The following is a 19,428-nucleotide window of genomic DNA, read 5'->3' as shown; positions in this document are numbered from 1 at the left end:
TGACGATTAACGGGACCTAAGTGTTGAAATATGTAACTAGGTTCGGTTTTCATAAATATGAAATGTACTCTTGATTCTTGTATATTGTAAAAATACAGAAAAATTATTATTGTTATTTTTTGTATCATGGGTTTCATGCTCAAGGCTTTTTTATATAGAGGTCAAGCACCCATTGAGTGCTTCTAGGGATTGTCATAGAGTCAAGAAGTCAATAGAGTCATTGTCATATGAAGAAGACCCCATTGGGCATATTGTAACATGTCAAAAGAATTATTTTTGTATTTAAAGTGCTAAAATACCCCTCCATAACCAAGCTGTCCTGACAGCTAAGAAGTCGGCCTCATTAGGGCATGTCGTCCTCCTTGGAAGCCTATATATAGGAGGGAACTCGACTTCCTATGGATTTTCACTCACTACTCATCATCTAAGTGAAGAAGAGGTTGAAGAAAGTCAAGTGAAGAAGGATAGAGGGATGAAAGACAGAGGTTTTGGGTTATTTCTCTCCCTCTCTCTCTCACGTGTGAAGATAAGGGTAGGGTTTTGCAACTGCAAGATCGAAGTTGTCAAGTTGCAGAAAGACACTTAGCCAAAGCTCTCAGCCCCATTGCTGAGGGTGTCCATCCTGGTTAGGGCTGAACAGGCTTGCCACACAAGATGATTCCACAGGCAGCATGTGGGTCCATGGGGCCCGCTATAAACCCAATCCTGAAGGTTAGGGCAGAAGGCACTGGCTTGCCAAGTGATACCAAAGGCCAAAAAAAGGACTTTTAGGTCACCTACAAGCCCTAGAAGGAGAAACAACCCAAGCGAAGGAACAAGGAAGCCTTGGAAACCCTAAATTTGCTCACACGTGTGGAAGCAACGACTGTTGCAGGGGCCGAAAATTTCAGACCTACAGTGGAGGCCGAAATTCTGTAGTTGGGGGTCGAAATTGTTCAGTTGGGGGTCAAAATTGTGTAGTTGGAAGATATTTGACTAGGTTTGACTTGGATAGAAGAAGCACATCATCAAGAAGGTTTGGCTTGGTCTTGGTCTAGAGGTCTTGTAATTCTTCATTTGAAGAATCTATACGAAGAGCAGAGATTTGTGGGTTTTCCTCTCAAGTGGAGAGGTTTTGGCCCTAGCTTGCGGCCTACATCTTGTGTTCTTGTGTACCATTGATCATCATGTTTTTGGTAGCTGTTTGATGATAAGAACAACAACATAATAATAGAATAAGCTAATAATCAAGAAAAAGTAAAAATACATCACATGCAGTGATCAAGTATAAGAGAAATCATCCTAAGTATAGCCCTATCAATTTTTCAACATGGTTTCAAAGCTAAGGTTGACATGGGGCATGATGAAGATCACTACATCTTGGTAGAAGTCATTGAAGCAGTTTTCTATTATGGCAAGTGATTTCAAGCAAGGCATCAAAGCATTTTGGGATCTCCTATTATCTATCAAGAATCATATGACCAAGACTTCTACTACAAAGGACAAAGGGTTATTCTTAGTACTTATAGGTACGTTTGAGGATGAAAATATATGGGTAATTGATAGTGGAGCATCTAGACATATGATAGGTGAGCACAAACAACTAAAGACCCTATCAAGAGAAAAGTCTTCCTACCCTGTTGAACTTGGTGACAAGAAGAGCTATCCTGTAAGAGGAATTGGATCAACCTCGCTGTAGCTAGAAAATGGAGGAAACATACATCTCAACAACATTCTAGTCGTACTAGGTTTGCAAAAGAATTTTCTTTTTATTTCATGTCTAGAAGATAAGGGAGATAAAGTCGCTTTTATAAATGGAAAAATTGTGGTATGGGATAAAGGCTCTAGCATCAACAATGAAAAAATCATTGGGATTCGTGAAGGAAGATGCTATAGGTTACTCACACCTCTCTCTCAAGTCTTGGTTTACATTGAAGTCAACACATGTGAGCTTTGGCATAGAAGGTTTGGACACCTTCACTACAAAATATTACCAGCTCTAAACACAATGGTGAATGACATCCCTGAACTTAAGGAGGATCATGAAGGAGTTTGCAAGGGATGTGCATTAGGTAAAAACGTTAAGAAACCATTTGGAAGCAGTGCTTCAAGATCAAAAGAAATCTTGGATCTCATTCACTTTGATATTTGTGGTTCTATGTCTACAAAGTCTCTGGGAGGTCATCTATACTATGTAACTTTCATTGATGACCACTCAAGGAAAACTTGGATCTATTTGTTGAAGTCCAAAGATGAAGTATTTGAAAAATTTATAGAATTCAAAGCAAAAGTAGAAAATCTTACAGAAAGAAGGATAAAAACATTGAGATCTAATAATGGTGGAGAATCCACATCAAAGGAGCTCGTAGCTTTCTATAAGGAGGCTGGAATTAAGAGGGAGTTGATAGTCCCATACAATCCAGAGCAAAATGGAGTAGTAGAACGAAAGAATCGCTCAATTGAAGAAAGTGTTAAAGCTATGTTACATGATCAAGACTTACCTCAATTTCTGTGGGGTGAAGCATCTAAAACCACTGTCTACATTCAAAATCGAAGTCCTCACATATCATTGGACAACATGACTTGAAGTAAGTTGAGATGTGATCTTTGATGAAAGTGTTGCATATAAGAAATATAAAGATTTGTCAATTGACTCGAATGATGAAGAACTATCGATATTTGAAGAATGTTCTAGGGAGGAAGAAAATTCCAATCATGAAGAAGGTCCTAGTGAACTTGTGCAACAGGTCATCATTCCTGAAAATAGAAAGAGACCTAATTGGTTGAAGTCTACTTTTCAAGATGTAGAAGGACATGGTGCAACCAAGGGTACATTTAGGGAAAGTAAGAAGCCTAAAATATTTTCAGGGTATGCAGCCTATATGACAAAGTTGATTGAAGCAGAACCATCCACCTTTGAAGATGCTGTCAATCATTAAGAATGGAAAGATGTTATGAATGAAGAATATCAATCAATAATGAAGAATGAAGTTTGGGAAATCGTTCCTAGGCTGAAAGACAAATCTGTGGTGACTTCCAAATGGCTCTACAAGATTAAGCATGCAACAGATGGAAGTATTGATAAATATAAAGCAAGGTTTGTGGCTAGGGGTTTCTCCCAACAAGAAGGCATCGATTATGAAGAGACATTTGCACCTACAACTAGATACATGACTATACGATTGTTGTTCTCTTTGACAACATCGATGGGATGGAACATCCATCAAATGGATGTCAAGACAACATTCCTAAATGGTAATATCGATTAAGAAATCTATATAGAACAACCCTTGGGATTTGAAGTGAATTATAGAGAGACTCACATTTGCAGGTTGAAGAAGGCACTTTATGGCCTTAAGCAATCTCCAAGGGCATAGTATGCAAGGATGGACACATACCTACAAAGATTGGGCTTTTGAAAAAGTTCTGTTGATCTGAATCTCTATATCAAGGTAGTGAAGAATGAAACTGTAATCATTCTTCTATATGTGGATGATCTTCTCATAGCAAGTGTGGAAGGTCATATTCAAGAGTGCAAGAAGCATTGGCAACACAATTCGATATGAAGGATCTAGGGCTGATGCACTATTACTTGGGGTTGGAAGTTTGGCAAGGATCTGGTGGGATATACCTAGGTCAAGGAAAATATGTGATTAAGATGCTGCAGAGGTTTGGCATGATGAATTGCAAACCTATGACCACCCCTATGATCACAAATTTGAAGAGGCTAAGAAGTTCCGATTCAAGCCTCGTGGATCCTACAAGGTATAAACAATTAGTTGGCTCTCTGATGTATCTTGTGAATACTCGACTAGACATTTGTTTTGCAGTGAATATTCTTAGTATGTTCTAGATAAAGCCTAAGTATGACCGTTGGATAGCATCCAAGCATATACTGAAATATCTGCGAGGAACAATCCATTACTGCCTGAAGTACGATAGAAAGAATGATTGGGGAGGCAGTGAGATAGATGGAAGGAGCATTATTGGAGGATGTTTTAGCTTGGGATCCTCTATGATACAATGGATGAGTAGAAAGAAAGAGTCAATTGCTTTTGAGTAGTGCTGAAGTTGAATATAATGTAGTGTGTGAAGTAAGCATAGAAGTTGTCTGGTTGAGGGAGCTGATGTCTGACTTGTTTGAAGGACCGATGGACCCTACAGTTATACATTGTGATAACATCAGTTGTATAAGGTTGTCTGAAGACCCAATATTCCATGGAAAGACAAAGCACATGAATAACAAGTATCATTACATACAAAAGGTGGTGCAAGATGGAGTGTTGCAGCTACAATATATCTCCACCGATGAGCAGGTCACTGACATTTTGACAAAATCTCTTCTTAATAAGAAGCTTGTGTATTTGAGGGATAAGCTTGGATTGGTTGATATCTCCTCCCTAGTTGAGAGGGAGAGATAGACGCGTCGTTCTTGTCTTCACTTTGTGAAGAAATAATGGAGGATTGTGTAAACATCTGGTTTCCGATACTTTTTGAGGATGATGTAGGGCATCCAATAGGTAAGACTAGTTGAAGAGGAAATTTCTTGAGGACATGTTATTCCAAGACAAGAATTGTCCTAAAAGGACATACTCTTTGAACACCCGGATGGGGTATGTGCCTTGAGAGACAATGATGATGGTGTCTATCAGTCATTGTCTTTCCAACATTTTGCTCTAATCTTGTGGAGAGATAGAGCGATTAGTCAAGGCCTTGCTATGTGACAATGCTTGTTGTTATGATGAGAGGCAATGAGATAAGTTGAAATAATAACTTATAAGATGGCTTACTAATCTGACTCTTCTTATAAGATCTCTTTAGTTTGAGAATGTCCATGTACCATTATGAATACCTCCCTAGTTAAGAGGGAGTGTTGAAATATGTAACTAGGTTTGGTCTTCATAAATATGAAATGTGCTCTTGATTCCTGTATATTGTAAAAAGAAAGAAAAAATATTATTATTATTTTTTGTAGCATGGGTTTCATGCTCAAGGCTTTTTTATATAGAGGTCAAGCACCCATTGAGTGCTTCTAGGGTTTGTCATAGAGTCAAGAAGTCGATAGAGCCATTGTCATATGAAGAAGACCCCATTGGGCATATTGTAACATGTCAAAAGAATTATTTTTGTATTTAAAGTGCTAAAATACCCCTCTAAAACCAAGCTGTCCTGACAGCTAAGAAGTCGGCCTCATTAGGACATGTCGTCCTCCTTGGAAGCCTATATATAGGAGGGAACTCGACCTCCTATGGTCGCTCACTCACTACTCATCATCTAAGTGAAGAAGAGGCAAAAGAAAGGCAAGTGAAGAAGGACAGAAGGACGAAAGATGAAGGTTTTGGGTTATCTCTCTCTCTCTCTCTCACACACACACACACACACACACGTGTGAAGATAAAGCTAGTGTTTTGCAGCTGCAAGATCGAAGTTGTCAAGTTATAGAAAGAAGGTCGAAGAAAGGACTTTTAGGTCACCTACAAGACCTAGAAGGAGAAGCAACCCAAGCGAAGGAGCTAGGAAGCCTTGGAAGCCCTAAATTTGCTTGCATGTGTGGAAGCAACAATTGTTGCAAAGGCCGAAAATTTCAGACCTGTAGTGGAGGACAAAATTTTGTAGTTGGGGGTCGAAATTGTGCAACTGGAAGAGATTTGACTTGGATAGAAGAAGCACATCATCAAAAAGGTTTGGCTTGGTCTTGGAATTCGTCATTTGAAGAATCTATAAGAAGAGGAGAGATTGGTGGGTTTTCCTCTCAAGTGGAGAGGTTTTGGCACTGGCTTGCAACCTACATCTTGTGTTCTTGTGTACCATTGATCTTCATGTTTTTGGTAGCTGTTTGATGATAAGAACAACATAATAATAAGAGAAGAAGCTAATAATAAAAAAAAAGTAAAAATACATCACAAGTAGTTATCAAGTATAAGAGAAATCATCCTAAGTATGGCCCTATCGATTTCTTAACACTAAGAAGTTTGATGTTTCCCTGTTACGTGCACATTAATGCTCCGCCAATGACAACCCTAAATGTCATATATGAGATCATACTGACACTAAGTGTATCAACAAATGTAGTTGCTAGATAATGTTACTACATATTCTAACATCCCCCCCACACTGTAGAATAGGGGAACAAATACATATGAAGATGACCACTACATTAACATTCCTCCTTAATGACAACATCATACATCTGTTAAATCGCCTAATACTAGCCCTGATTTATTTTCTCATGACAATTATTTATTCCCAACAATTTATTTAATTAGCAAAATAAATCCTGAATTACCGAAAAATAAACTAATTGGTATTTTAACATCTAGAAATATATGCTACGGTAATAAATTGGAGAGATAAATTATAGATTGCAATAGAAATAATCTATCCTCAACAATTCTTCATCATTTATTAACCTGGAAAATCAAGGTTTCAACTCACAAAGAATTTACAAAGAAAAACACAGTGATCCCCTCGTAATTATGTTGATTATGACGAAAGAATGATATAGTATCTAATTTTTCTTAGTTGAACTTGCAACTCGGCCCCACTAAAATAATTCAGCCCAAGGAAAATCAACCAATTGGAAATCAACCTTTGAAGAAATTCGGCCTAAAGAAAATCGGCTCACCTCTCACTAGAAAATCGACCTCTACGCCTAGCTCTCACTAGGCCTCTATGCACTCACAACTTGGGCTAGCAAATCGGCCTCCCCAACAATTGTGCCTCCTCATATCAACAATTTGGCCTCTCCAATTCCCAGCAAATCAGCCTCTCGGAGACACCCTGAAATTATCCCTCTATTCTTCTTCCTTTTCCTCAGTCGAATTGAGCCTCATGCTCCAAAGAATTCACTCTCTCCTTGAGAAAATTGCTTTGCCAAAAATGTTGTAGCTGCCTCTCTCTCTTGTGTTCTTATATCTTCACCTCTTTGCTAGGCTTCTTCTATAATCTTCATTAAGCCCACATACCTAACCCTAATCTCCCTTCTATAAGATCTTGAAGATCAATGGTTGAGATTATTTCTAAGTCAAATAATTATATTATTTATCCTTATAAAATGACTTAATAGTCCACAACAATTAATTGATTTTAATTATTGTACTTTTCCTAAGTTAGACTTAGGAAAGAAGACATAAATCACTTACTCCACCAAGCAAGCACCTAAAGAGACAATAAATCATCTTCCACATGCTAAGACACCAAGCCTATGCAGAAGAACTTCTGAACCTACCACAAGCTACCACAAGCTTCAACAACATCCCCAATAAACTGCGAATATGGATGGTTTTTCCTTTTGTCAACAATAAACTGCTGAGCGGAACAATGAACACTGCTATTGGCAACTAACTCCCTAGTAGGTTGTGAAGGTGGATGAACTTCGCTTCCATCAAGGAACAATACTAGTATGTGCAGCATTGACAACATCATATTGCACAAGATGAGGTTTATTCAAGCTTAAAATGGAGAGTCAAACTCTAGAATAGTTTTTCTGCAAAACCTTTACACAAACCTCTTTGAAGGTGGTGTAGCAAACTCTTCACACAAGCATCTTCGAAGTTGGCAAAGCATGCCTCTTCATGCAAACCTCTTCGAAGTAGCAAATGGAGGCTACTGCTACCATCGACCAATCAACAAGAGCAGTAAGGACTATATGGTAGTACATTTGACGACACAAGTTGATATGATTCATATGAAGTCCTCAAACAACTGCTCAATACCACCACAACTAATCATCAATCCAACAACTGGAAGTTCTAGTAGTTGGTGCCATTCCAAGGATTTTACCTGTTACACCTCATCACTAAAGAATCAAGATCTGTAAAAATATTTGCTAGCATAGCAATAGGAATGGCGAGCTAGCTGGAGAGCGAGAATGCCTCTGATCACTTGATTAGGATCCTGATATGGTTGAAATGTGGAAGGTGGAAACTCTGATGTTGGTTTAAGTAAGGTGTGTTTTTCGTTGTTTTGGCGACTTAATAGTAGAAGAATCGTCTGGAGTGATAGATTCAAGCTTCAACACATCATCATCACTAGATGAATCGACAGATTCTGCAGGATCTGGTTCCTGCCGATTGTTAGTAAAAGTATCAGGATAACTTTTATCTAGAAATGGAGTCTTAACATATACTACGCCTGTTCTCAACTTCTCACTGGTCTCATCTCAGGCGCATTAGGAGCAACAATACTCAATCCATGCTTACCAATATCACCACCAGTGTAGCCCATCTGATGAAGCAATTTGGATCTAATGTGTTTTGTATGCCACTGAAGTGATGAGATGATGAGATCCATGTGTAGCCACTAGAGCATGAGAAGATGCATCCAAGGAATATCCTATGATAATGACTATCTTCTTGCAACATGTCAATGAATTCTCCTCTCTCTTTTGTATTTTAGAATCACCAATGTCAAGAGAAGATATCTCAGAGGTGGTCTCAAGTGTAGGAGTAAATGCACAAATAGATATAGGAAAAGAACTGGAAATTTATAATGTACTAATGCAATTCTCTAATGAACCTTTGGTACTTCTCAATTCACTTGTTCTCCGAGGTCTTGATTCAGGTGCTGCAAGTCAAGAATGCACTTTTTTTTCTTTCTAAGAATTGATCTTGATGTTCAGAAGCAAGGTCGCAGGAAGACTTGATGTTAGCACGAAGTCAGAGAGTTATCTCCTGCAATGACATTCTGATCAATAAGATGAAAATTAGTAATCTGTCATTAATTAATAATATCTTGCTAACTGTCCTGAATTTTCTGCAAGGAAGCATCTTCACTATGAAGTTGTGTATTAGAAACCTTCATAGAAGCGACTTGTTCTTGGTCATCATCCAAATAATACATAGACTAGATAAATATAGGTGTGCAGCCAGTGGTTGGAAAACTCATTGAACCAACTTTTTAGTGCCAAAGACATGGCCAAAACACACCTTAAGTCTTTCAAATATCCTCCTCGAGAGAAAGCATTCCAAGGTAAAAAATTACCTTTTAATTTTACCATTGAAAAGAAATTTTCCCTCCAAAAAGATGTTCACATACCCTTCCTTTGCTTGATGGTGTCAAAGGGTCAGGTAAGAGACTTGAAATTGGGTCTCTTCCCTTTCACCCCAAACGTTATATTAACTCCTTTCCATTAATGTTGATTAATAAAAGCAAGCACCAAATAAATGAAGGTGAGAGTGAGATTAAAAAATGATATCTCATGAGCTTGGTTTGCTGTCCACATAAAGAAGTTAACTTGTACTATGCTGAACAAGGAGGACCAAGCTGCTGCCGTAGACCATGTGGGAGAGGAATAATGAGCTTGGGTTCACTGAGACTACTAAAATTCATTGAAAAACACATGCATCAGATATCACAGATGATGGGCTGCAAGTTGAACCATGCGAAAGAACTTCCATAGTAACAGTCTAACAGACACTGAAATAGACAACAAGAAACACACTGCTATTACAACATATATGTCAGTGAATATGCCAGATTGCTAATGATTACCTACAATGTTATCCTATCAATGTGTGCTAAAATCCAACAAATTTTTTCAGAGACCAAGTTTGTAACAATTGATATTAACGATATATGAGGTGAAACTGCAATACATATTCCCAAAAAAATTGCTCTCAGTAATGGTTCTAGAGAGACCATGGGTTAATAAGAACTTGATAGGTAGTGAGATAGGGAAACTCTGTTAAATATGGGATTTGTGTTGATTGAATAACCCTAAAAACCACAAAGCCATGCTGTAGGGGATGTTGAATGAAAGTCTAATATTGCTGCATAGGAAAAAAACACCCTCCACTACATGGGGAAGCTTGCTCCATGGGAAAGAGTGCATTCATAATATCGCTTCACAAACTCATTAAGATAATTTTTTTCTTAAAATTTGAGACATGATCTTGAGCTTGCAGACATTGAAGGGAGAGCAACACAATTGATGCTGAAAATTATGCCCATATATCTCCTTAAAGAAAATGCACTGAGGTAAATCCTCTCCACAATTACCTTCACAGTGATTGATGATGCTGGACTATCTCCAAGTCTGGATTGAGCAGTTTTTTTGGTAGGTAAGCACCCACGGGGGATTTGAACCAGTGACGTATCGCAAGGAGTGCCTTAACAGTGCACCCATTCACTGTCAATCCAAAGCCCCGTGGGCTGGATTGAACAGTTAGATGCCCGTTAATCAATGTTTTAAAAACCGGAACCGGTGACCGGACCGGTCCACCTAATGAACCGGGTTTTGAACCGGAACCGGTCGAACCGGGGCTGGTCAGGTCTAAAATTTAAAAAAATTACATTAAATAGTTAATTTTTAATGAAAAAAAAACTATTTTTAAGATTTAAAACCATGATTCCAAGCCAATAGAAACAAGATATGCAAGATTTGCTCATCTATATACCATGTAAATGTGAATATATCAAAATGGCATCAAGTGCAATACATATCCGCATCAAAATACATAATCAATGAGGCCCTAAATGGCCTCTAGAGTCCGAAAACAATGCTCTAAGCTATGGGGTCACTGAACTACTACAAGTCTACATCAGTGATCAACAACATGATCACTCCTCATCATGATCAAACTCATCACCACTACTAGACAAGAGATCATCAACATGAGTGACATAAATAATATGCCTCCGAGTTTGAGGACTGCTAAAACACCTCGGTGGGCTTCCTTTGGTCTTGGATGTTAGGAGTGCTCTTGCAGATAGCACTGAAGTTCTCTCTAGGTCCATTTAGTTCAAGCCATTACCCTAGAGGACATTCATGGATTCTGTATTGATACCTTCAATGTGATTGGTGATGACTGTGGTAGCTCCTCTTCTACTTTGATTCTTACTTCTGATTTAAAGTATAGTGGTACCTATTGGTGTGCCTACATTTATTCCTTTTAAGGGTCCACCTTTTGGATTCACCCCTTCGTACTCTATCTCTATTGTTTTTGTGTCATGGTGTTGCATTTGGTACTGTCATTGCCATTTGACTTGTACTTCTAGTCCCACTGACCTATTTTGGTTACTTGTACTTCTAGTCCCACTGACCTATTTTGGTTATTTTAGACATCGATGAATCTTTATTTCTTTCTCAGTCTCACAGGCTGGTTACGGCATTTGGTGGACATTTATATTATGTAAGAGCTATCTAGCTGTCTCATCTTTAGGACCAGGGGTGATTAAAGACTTACTTTACTTTGCAATATCAACTTATTGGCTATGCATACATCTCAGGTTGGAACATATCATGGAATATCCCTTCTGGTGGCATCGAAGGCACCGACACGAAATGTTGTAAGTAGAGGAATTGGTCTGGAAGGCTTGACTAGCTTGTTGGCTGGTCTTTGGGGCACAGGCACAGGAATGACAACTCTCACAGAGAATGTGCATACAGTTGCTGTAACAAAGGTCGGGAGCCGTCGTGCTGTGGAGTTTGGGGCATACATTTTGATTGTTCTGTCATTCATTGGTAAGATGAACTTCCAGAAAACATCTTTATACTTTTAGGAATCTTGCTGCAAATATGCTTCAAGTTTTCTTTCCTACCCGTTCATGGCTTTTTTTGTCTGTTTAATTCATCCCTTAATTGAATGACATTTGTTTTTACATCATGAATGTGTGCAGGTAAGGTGGGAGGATTTGTTGCATCCATTCCACAAGTTATTGTTGCTGGGCTTTTATGTTTCATATGGACAATGCTTGTTGCTTTGGGTCTTTCAAACCTGAGATATAGTGAAACTGGAAGCTCGCGGAATATGATAATAGTGGGACTATCTTTATTCCTTTCTCTATCAATTCCTTCTTATTTTCAACAACATGTTAAAGGACATAACACCCAGTTACAAAAACAGTTCCAACCATATGCAATTGGGGAAAATGGTCCCATCCAAACTGGTGTGCATGCGGTAAGCTATCTCTGCCCATTTTCTAAATGGTTCTGTCATTTTGCAGTAAGGAATAACATATAAATGCATAATCAAGATTTTAAAGTAGCTAAACTAATGAAAAGAACCATATAAGGAACGTCTTTATGGCACCCTTGGCTTGGATGTCGTTTGTTATCAAGTGGAGGGGATGATTTGGTCATGTCCAATTGTAAGTAATCACCTTTTGCTATAGGCTTTTCCTGTTTCTCAACTGAGAAAAAGTTGTTAGAGCTAGTGGTGCGTTAAACTTAGAAAACTACAGTAGGTTATAAATGCTGCTGTATATAATAGTTGGCATTGCCTATTACTGAAATGGCTAGCACATTTCAGAAGATGTTCTTAGATTCGGTTGCTTGTGTCTTAAGAAATTTTATAACAATACTAGTCTATTTTCAAGGTCACAACCTAGCCAGACACCAAATTGATGTATGGGACTCCTCCTCGATAATTTACTTGTTTAGTGATGGTCCTTTCTCAATAGTTTTCTGTAGAGGTAGGTAACCTTTCCATGCTTTTCTAATGAGTCATGCCTAAATTGCTAAAAATATGCTATCCAAATTTAGTTGAACTCAATGGTTTATCATCTCTATGGTAATGGATTTCGAACTCCGTAGTTGGATTTTGTTTCAATCATCTGTTTTTGAAATAACTGCTTCTTACAAGGGTTCTTTGTCTCCCTTTTATTATGAGTTCCTTCGCATAGTCTAGCATTCAGCATCGCCTGCAAATTTCTGAAAATTTTTACCCTACATACTGCAGCTTCTACGTCTGATTATGGAAGGGTGGGTCCGGAAGAAACGACCCAGTCTGAAAATTTCATCCCTTCTAGCTACAAACTAAATTTATTTACATTATATGATGTTTAGTTTGCAGTTCCTAATGGTCTCGACTCTTAACATGCAAAAGTGCATTGATGATTTCGTAGTTTTTTTTGGTCTTATAATGTCCGAAGTGGAAGAACATTGCTGAGAGAGTTGATTCTGCTGCTGAATTGATTTATGTTGCTTTGGAACTATTTTAGAAAGTAGTGCGGACAAAGCATTGTTCACAATTTTGCTTAATTTGTGTTTAATATCTTGTTTAACATTGTCATTAACTGCTCAATGTGTGTTTAATATCTTCTTTAACATTGTCATTTTATGGACAATACATGTGTGCAGATTAACTTCTTCCTAAATACGGTTTTCTCAATGCACATGGTCATTGCATTCATTGTAGCGTTGATTTTGGATAATACTGTTCCTGGCAGTCGACAGGAGAGGGGGACTTATATATGGTCTCGTTCAGAGCCAGCTAGGAAGGAGCCTGCTGTTGTAAAGGATTACGGTTTGCCATTTGGAATCTCAAGATTCTTCTCGTGGGCACGATGGGTAGGGCTATGAGTAGTTTTCTGTAAAAAGCAAATGGAGGAAATTCTATTAGATTTGTAAAATGTTTGGAGCCAGATTTGAGTTTCTATCAGGTCCACCTTGATATAGTTGATTATATTTTATAATAATAGTGCTATCATTTTTTGGAAAAGAAGGGACTAGCCAGGGATACGGTTTCTGCCAAGGTGAACAGGCTGTGCTGAATCAGTGGAAGATCGTCTCAATTCTTTATGTTGTTCTGCAACAGAGTTGGCAGAAAAACATGGTGTCCATAATGAAGAGAAATGTGCATCTTGATAAGTAAATACATCTACAAGTCTTTAAATCAGGATCTTTTATTGTTTGTTTCTAAAACCCTGAATCTTTTTGGATGTGATGCATTTACAGCATCTTCTCCAAACCCATTTATCTAAATGCTAACAGGAAATTTTATCTTGATGAATGGGATGGGCATATATCTCATAGCGGTAAGAGAATAGATGCCATTTTAGGTAAGAGAACTCAAGTCATATTAGGTAAGACCAACTCTCTACCGTATGCAAGACCAACTTTATACTATTATGTTGGAGCTTGTTCTGGAACACTGACCCCACTTCCTCAATGGTTGCATCGTTAAACTTGACCCTCTGTACTTTTTGTCTAGTCGGCCAACATTATTTCACACAAACTTGGGTTCTTCTAGTGTCTACTGACCTGCTATTCTCATTCATGTGAGGACAACAGTTATTTTAGAGAAAACTGAGATTTGGTTGCACCATATGCATGCACATATCCTTAACTAAATCAAGGCAACCTCCACAAACTATACAAGCTCAAACATTGAAGGGAATCTTGGACTATTTCCAAAAGTTTATGTTCTCGACAAAATGCTATTAGTAGCTTTTATATGTGCAGCTCTCGGAAAAATAACCTTATTGCACATGCATGATAGGTGGTCTATAAATCATCAAGAGACAGGTTTTGGGGTGCATATGTTTTAGTTGATGTGATAACATCCTCCACTTTGGTACTAACATTGTGGGTCGTTCCGATGTCATATCTAATGGGTCTGGTGGTGGTTATTTATATAAATTCATAATAATTGTAAATCTTACTTCGTAGCCCATCCCAAAATGAGAATTTGAATTTTGTTTCATGTTAATACTCTCCTTATCTCATACAACGCGGTATATAGTGCTCACATGATTGTGTCATACGCAGACTCCTAAGATCACAAGGCTCTGCACTTTGGTGAATAAATGGGATTCAAGGGATTAGATTTTAGAATCAATGATTGTTATTCTCGGGGGTTTTTAGTTCCTTGATCTTTTCAAGTGTTGGAATGATGTTTGCTTTTTAGCCAGAGGATTATAAGATTGAAAAGTTTTATATGCTAAAATATTTGACATTAAGTGTGAATGTTCCAAATTTAAGAGAAATATGCCTATTTTGTTAGATTTTTTAAAATTAATTTTATTATTTTTATTTTAAACAAGATTGGAGTTACTATGACATTAGGTTTTGAAAAACCTGAATAATAATTTATAGAAGTTTATTAACCAGTGAAATTTGTTTTATAATATAAGCTAGTGTTATGTGGGGTTGTGATGTGTTTTTGTCTTTTTCATTAAAAATTTCAAAAGCAAAAAGCTAGTGTTATGTGGGGTTGTCATGTGTTTTTGTCTTTTTCATTAAAAATTCCAAAAGCAAATATTCAGATGTGGTATCTATTTGTTCAAAATATTGTTCATAAAATTATTTAAAAGAGATGATGTAAATAAAATTAAGAAGTTATTTCCAAATGAATTTGCATTTCATGTAAAATTTTAAGTTGGCCTATATTAAAAGGGTCTAGATTATATTTGTAAACCAATACATATTTAATAAACAAAAAATGAAAAAGTATAATTTTTCTATCTTAATTGTGTCATTAGTAAAGTTGTTGCAACAAGACTTTGTTCTTAAGCCCATTGTGAGAAAGACCCACATAATGATCAACTCATTGATGGACAATTTAGGCCATTTAACATGATCTAGCCAAATCATTGTCACATTTCACTTTTTCATGATTAGTAAATTGTCACCATTGATGAAATTAAAACTAGAGGCCATAATTTGTGGATCATGGTACATTAACTTTGTGTTTAGCAAAATGTCAATCGAGTTTCCAAAATTTGTGGAAAAGGTGTACCTTATCCCAAGGTGGTTCGTCCTCACTTCCATGACCCATGATGTTATAAACATATTACTAATTAAGATATGAAATAGTTGACATGACGAATCACAATGTTGCAAGGTGTATGTTTTATATCACAACCTTTTTTGGATTGTAGTGCATGTATTTTTCTTGGAATGTGCCCTCTGTTTTGCAAGTTGTGATTTGTAGTCATAATACAATTCAAAGAGTTTGTGGTTCACTTGGGAACAAAACATGAAGGGAAAAGGAAGATTCGACTAAGTAAATCTCCAATTGAGCAAACCAAGATGAATTTGGGGATATGCGTTCAAAATAATTGTTGTCCAAATAAGAGGCTTGGAGCCCCAATTTGTGCCCATAGAGTAAGTGCCCCAAAGGGTCTAACATATGAAATTAGTGACCAAGGATGAAGAGAGGAATGATGAAGGTGGAAAAGGACCCTACCTAAGTACCAAACATCCCTAAAAGGCTAAACATCTAAACCAAGAAGGTAAAGGGGGACTCAAACATCCCTAAAAGGTAAAACATCTAAATTGAAGTGAAGGGGCACTCAAACATCCCTAAAAGGTTAAACATCTAAACTAAGGTAAAGGGGGACTCAAGGAAGGTAATATACACCAAGATGATAAAGAAGTATTGAGGTCATTATTATGTTGTGTGCACATAGATATGACACAAAGTAGGCCATCTTACAACACCTTTAATGGGTAGGTGTATGTGAGTACTACTATGTGAAACCTATACACTACATATTGCCCCCTTGCGAGTGTTGCTATTCATATTATGAGATTAGTAATGATTTGAAAGGAAGTTGAAGAATGCAACAAGGTGATAGAAGACAAATAGAAAATAAAGGTTGTGACAATAACAAAGTAATGATGCATGGGAAGGGCCCTGCTAGTGTATGTAGCATGAGCTAATCCCTAAACTTAGAGGGAATAGTCATCATTGATTGAACACCAACATGCTTGATGTTTACATCAGATCTCATGTTTTGAGAATCAATGCAATGAGAAAAGCTAGAACGCTTGTGGAGGGAATGTGATATCAAGCATGTGTAAGACAAAAACAAAAGCACAAGAAGCAAAATATGCATGAGAAGCAAAGAACCCTGGAATGGGAAACAAGCTAATGTAAGTACTACTAAACCATTGAATGGATATGTAAGTAAATCTCATTGCCACGTAAATGAGATAGTAGCTAGATTGAATATATAAAATGCACATTAGTTTAAAACTACAAAAATATAGTAACTAGATTGAATATATAAAATGCACATTAGTTTAAAACTATGAAAATAGAGTAGTAACTACGCTATGAAGATAAACACTAAAATGAAATGATATGAATATGATGAAAGATCAATACCTACACTCACTTCAACACAAACGATACAATTCAAGAGGCCATTTTTGATGTGTTGCCTAATGTAGCATGTTAGCAAGGCAAATGTGAGTGAACAATAACTAGAAAGTGAAATATATGTGAGATAGAGGAAATGCAAAAAATAAAGGGAGAAGTTAAAAAATCAATGCTAATACTTGAGGATAAAAGTTGATGACGAAGGAAGTTGTTAAGGCATGCAAAGGATGTCACTGTGATTATCTCAAAACCAAAGCAAACCATAGAGCTAAAACATAAATGTTAATGGCTTGCCTTGAGTAGGGAGGGAATAGTGATGAAGATTCCAAGGAAGCATAGGGGGCAAGCAAAGGTAGAGAGAGGAAGAGATGAGAGGAGAGGCAATGTTGTTAACATTAAACTTGCAAAGACTAAGAATTAAGAGGTAATGACTCCATGGTAGAGTAAGTGAAGGCAAGAAATAAAAGGCAATGATGTTAGGGCATACCTAACTAAGGCAAGAGATAATAGGTGATGATGATAGCATTGAACGAAAGAAGACAATAGGGGATATTAGAGGAATGGTTGAAAAGGTAACCCCATAATTGAAGTGTATGGGATGTAACAACCAAGACTATTGTCTTAGGTGTTGAGTCTGAAACTGTGATGTTTCAGTGACAACACTTTGAACTTCCCAAGGTTAAACAAGGTAAGGCTGGGATGGTGACTTGAATTTATAGCCTTATGAAAATGATATAAACTTCATATTTCATGAAGTTCTAACATAAAATCTCTTATTCAATCATTTTGACATTTTCCAAATTTTATAAATTTTAAAATTTTCTTTAAAATAAACTTGAATAACACACACACACACGCACTATAAAAAACTATAAAGAATGAACTAAAAACGTAATAATTTACAAATACAAGCATATCATATAGATACTTGAATCCAAAATACTCAAAAAAATGTAAGAAAATGAAGGAAATTACAAGAGTATTAAATGATAAACAAAACAAAATATACATGTGGAATAGAAAATAAGTCAAACAATGAAAATAAATTCATCAATGAAGAAAATTCAATGATCCTTTATTGATTGACCCATAGTCTTGGACATAGAAATTTTGTCAAGTTTATGTGAGAACTTGGACCAAAGAAAACTTTGGGAGCCTTAGATGTAAAGAAAATCATACAAGGGAAACCAAGAGCCTTGGAAAGAAAAATAATATGATTTCGACCTGGACCACTTCAATAGTGTGATGCACACTTTTTACATTGCATGATGTACCACTGATTAGAATTGAAACAAATTTATAACTTCTAAAAAGCAAACAATGCAGAAAAATAAACAACCTAAAAGAAAGAAGACCAATTCAATCTGACTTCGTCTTTCTCTACCCCTTTTCAAGAAACTCCCTCTATCAACAAAATTTTTCAGTCCATAGAAAACTAAGTACGGACGTGGAAAATAATCAAGCACATAAAAAGCTCTAATATACCTCTCTTTGTATGAATTTTGTTTCACTTGTTCTCTACTTTTGTATTCTCTTCGAGCAATGAATAGGTTTCAATTGTTTTATTTTCACATAATAAACATTTAGGAGAAATAAGAATCCATAAAATTAATTTTTAATTAATAAAGGGATTATGTTTATGACTTATGTAAGATAGGGAACATTTCCACTGAATTCATAAATGAAATAAATTTATGTCTCCCATCATATTGATGTACCACTTGTAACTCCTAATTACCTCGAAACAATATATCTAAAACCATATGCACACCATGATAATAACATATACAAGTATCAAGATATATCAACATCATAACTCCATCTATCCATATATCAAAACAAGTTCAAGATATAAAATTTGATATCCAAAAATATCACAAGCGTCAAAGCTATAGTAATTTATTTTAAAAATATCAAATCTAGTCAAAATCAAATGCATGCCATCAACATGAGCAGAATAAAAATAAGAACGTCAATATTGAGATAATTTTGGGTGCATGTTTGAATGTGAAATATCTCTCATGTTGGCTTATTTTGTCTTCTTAGTGTCTACTTTTGAGTGAGCAGAGATAGATTGGGAAGACTCAATACTAGGGGATTTGACTATAGGCTGTTTTCCCTTTCCAACCACTAGCAACTTTATTAAGACTTGATCTCAATGGGTTGTTGGTCTTGACCAAATGAGTTGGCAGAGGTAGCAACAAGGGCAATGATTGACATAAGTGGTTTCTTGTGATTGATCGGTTTTATTTGGTTTCCTTACCCACTCATCATTCACAAGGTTTGGGTGAACCCGTGGGATGTTTGCTATACGAGGATGAGGCTGCAAGGGAGAATTAAAAAGGATGAATGGCTAAGTTAAATCTTGCCAACCCAAGAAATGATTCTCTGTCTGTGCCAACTAGTGAAACTCATCAAAGTTTGCTCCAAAATGTACGTAAGACCTTATCCTCTTGTTCCTTCCTTCTTGCCAAATGACATTAGGTCTCCCACCATATCCTCTTCGGGATCCATGAGAACCTTTGCTAAAGAAACTAATTTAATAGCACTCATAACTATAGTCATTTTCCATTTCACGGAAAATTCCAACTTTATAACACATTTTTTTCTTCTTTTCTAA

The 19,428-nt window shown here is 36.7% G+C and overlaps 1 protein-coding gene across 1 annotated transcript in view; it reads left to right on the top strand.

Annotated features, from left to right (window-relative positions):
- Window positions 1-13,603, top strand: part of LOC149166833 (nucleobase-ascorbate transporter 12-like) — a 37,403-nt gene extending 23,800 nt beyond the window's left edge. The window contains exons 8-10 of the mRNA XM_089432769.1: window positions 11,209-11,443; window positions 11,599-11,879; window positions 13,061-13,603. Of these exons, the coding sequence (XP_089288895.1) occupies window positions 11,209-11,443; window positions 11,599-11,879; window positions 13,061-13,282 (738 nt within the window). The 3' untranslated portion in view covers window positions 13,283-13,603. The remainder of the gene's footprint in view (window positions 1-11,208; window positions 11,444-11,598; window positions 11,880-13,060) is intronic.
- The last annotated feature ends 5,825 nt before the right edge of the window (window positions 13,604-19,428 follow it).

This window comes from Pinus tabuliformis, chromosome 5_1 (assembly GCF_031772625.1).
Source record: "Pinus tabuliformis cultivar Carrire ecotype Pingquan chromosome 5_1, CPIR1, whole genome shotgun sequence".
Classification (NCBI taxonomy): Eukaryota; Viridiplantae; Streptophyta; class Pinopsida; order Pinales; family Pinaceae; genus Pinus; species Pinus tabuliformis.
This window is presented reverse-complemented; position numbering and strand designations above follow the sequence as displayed.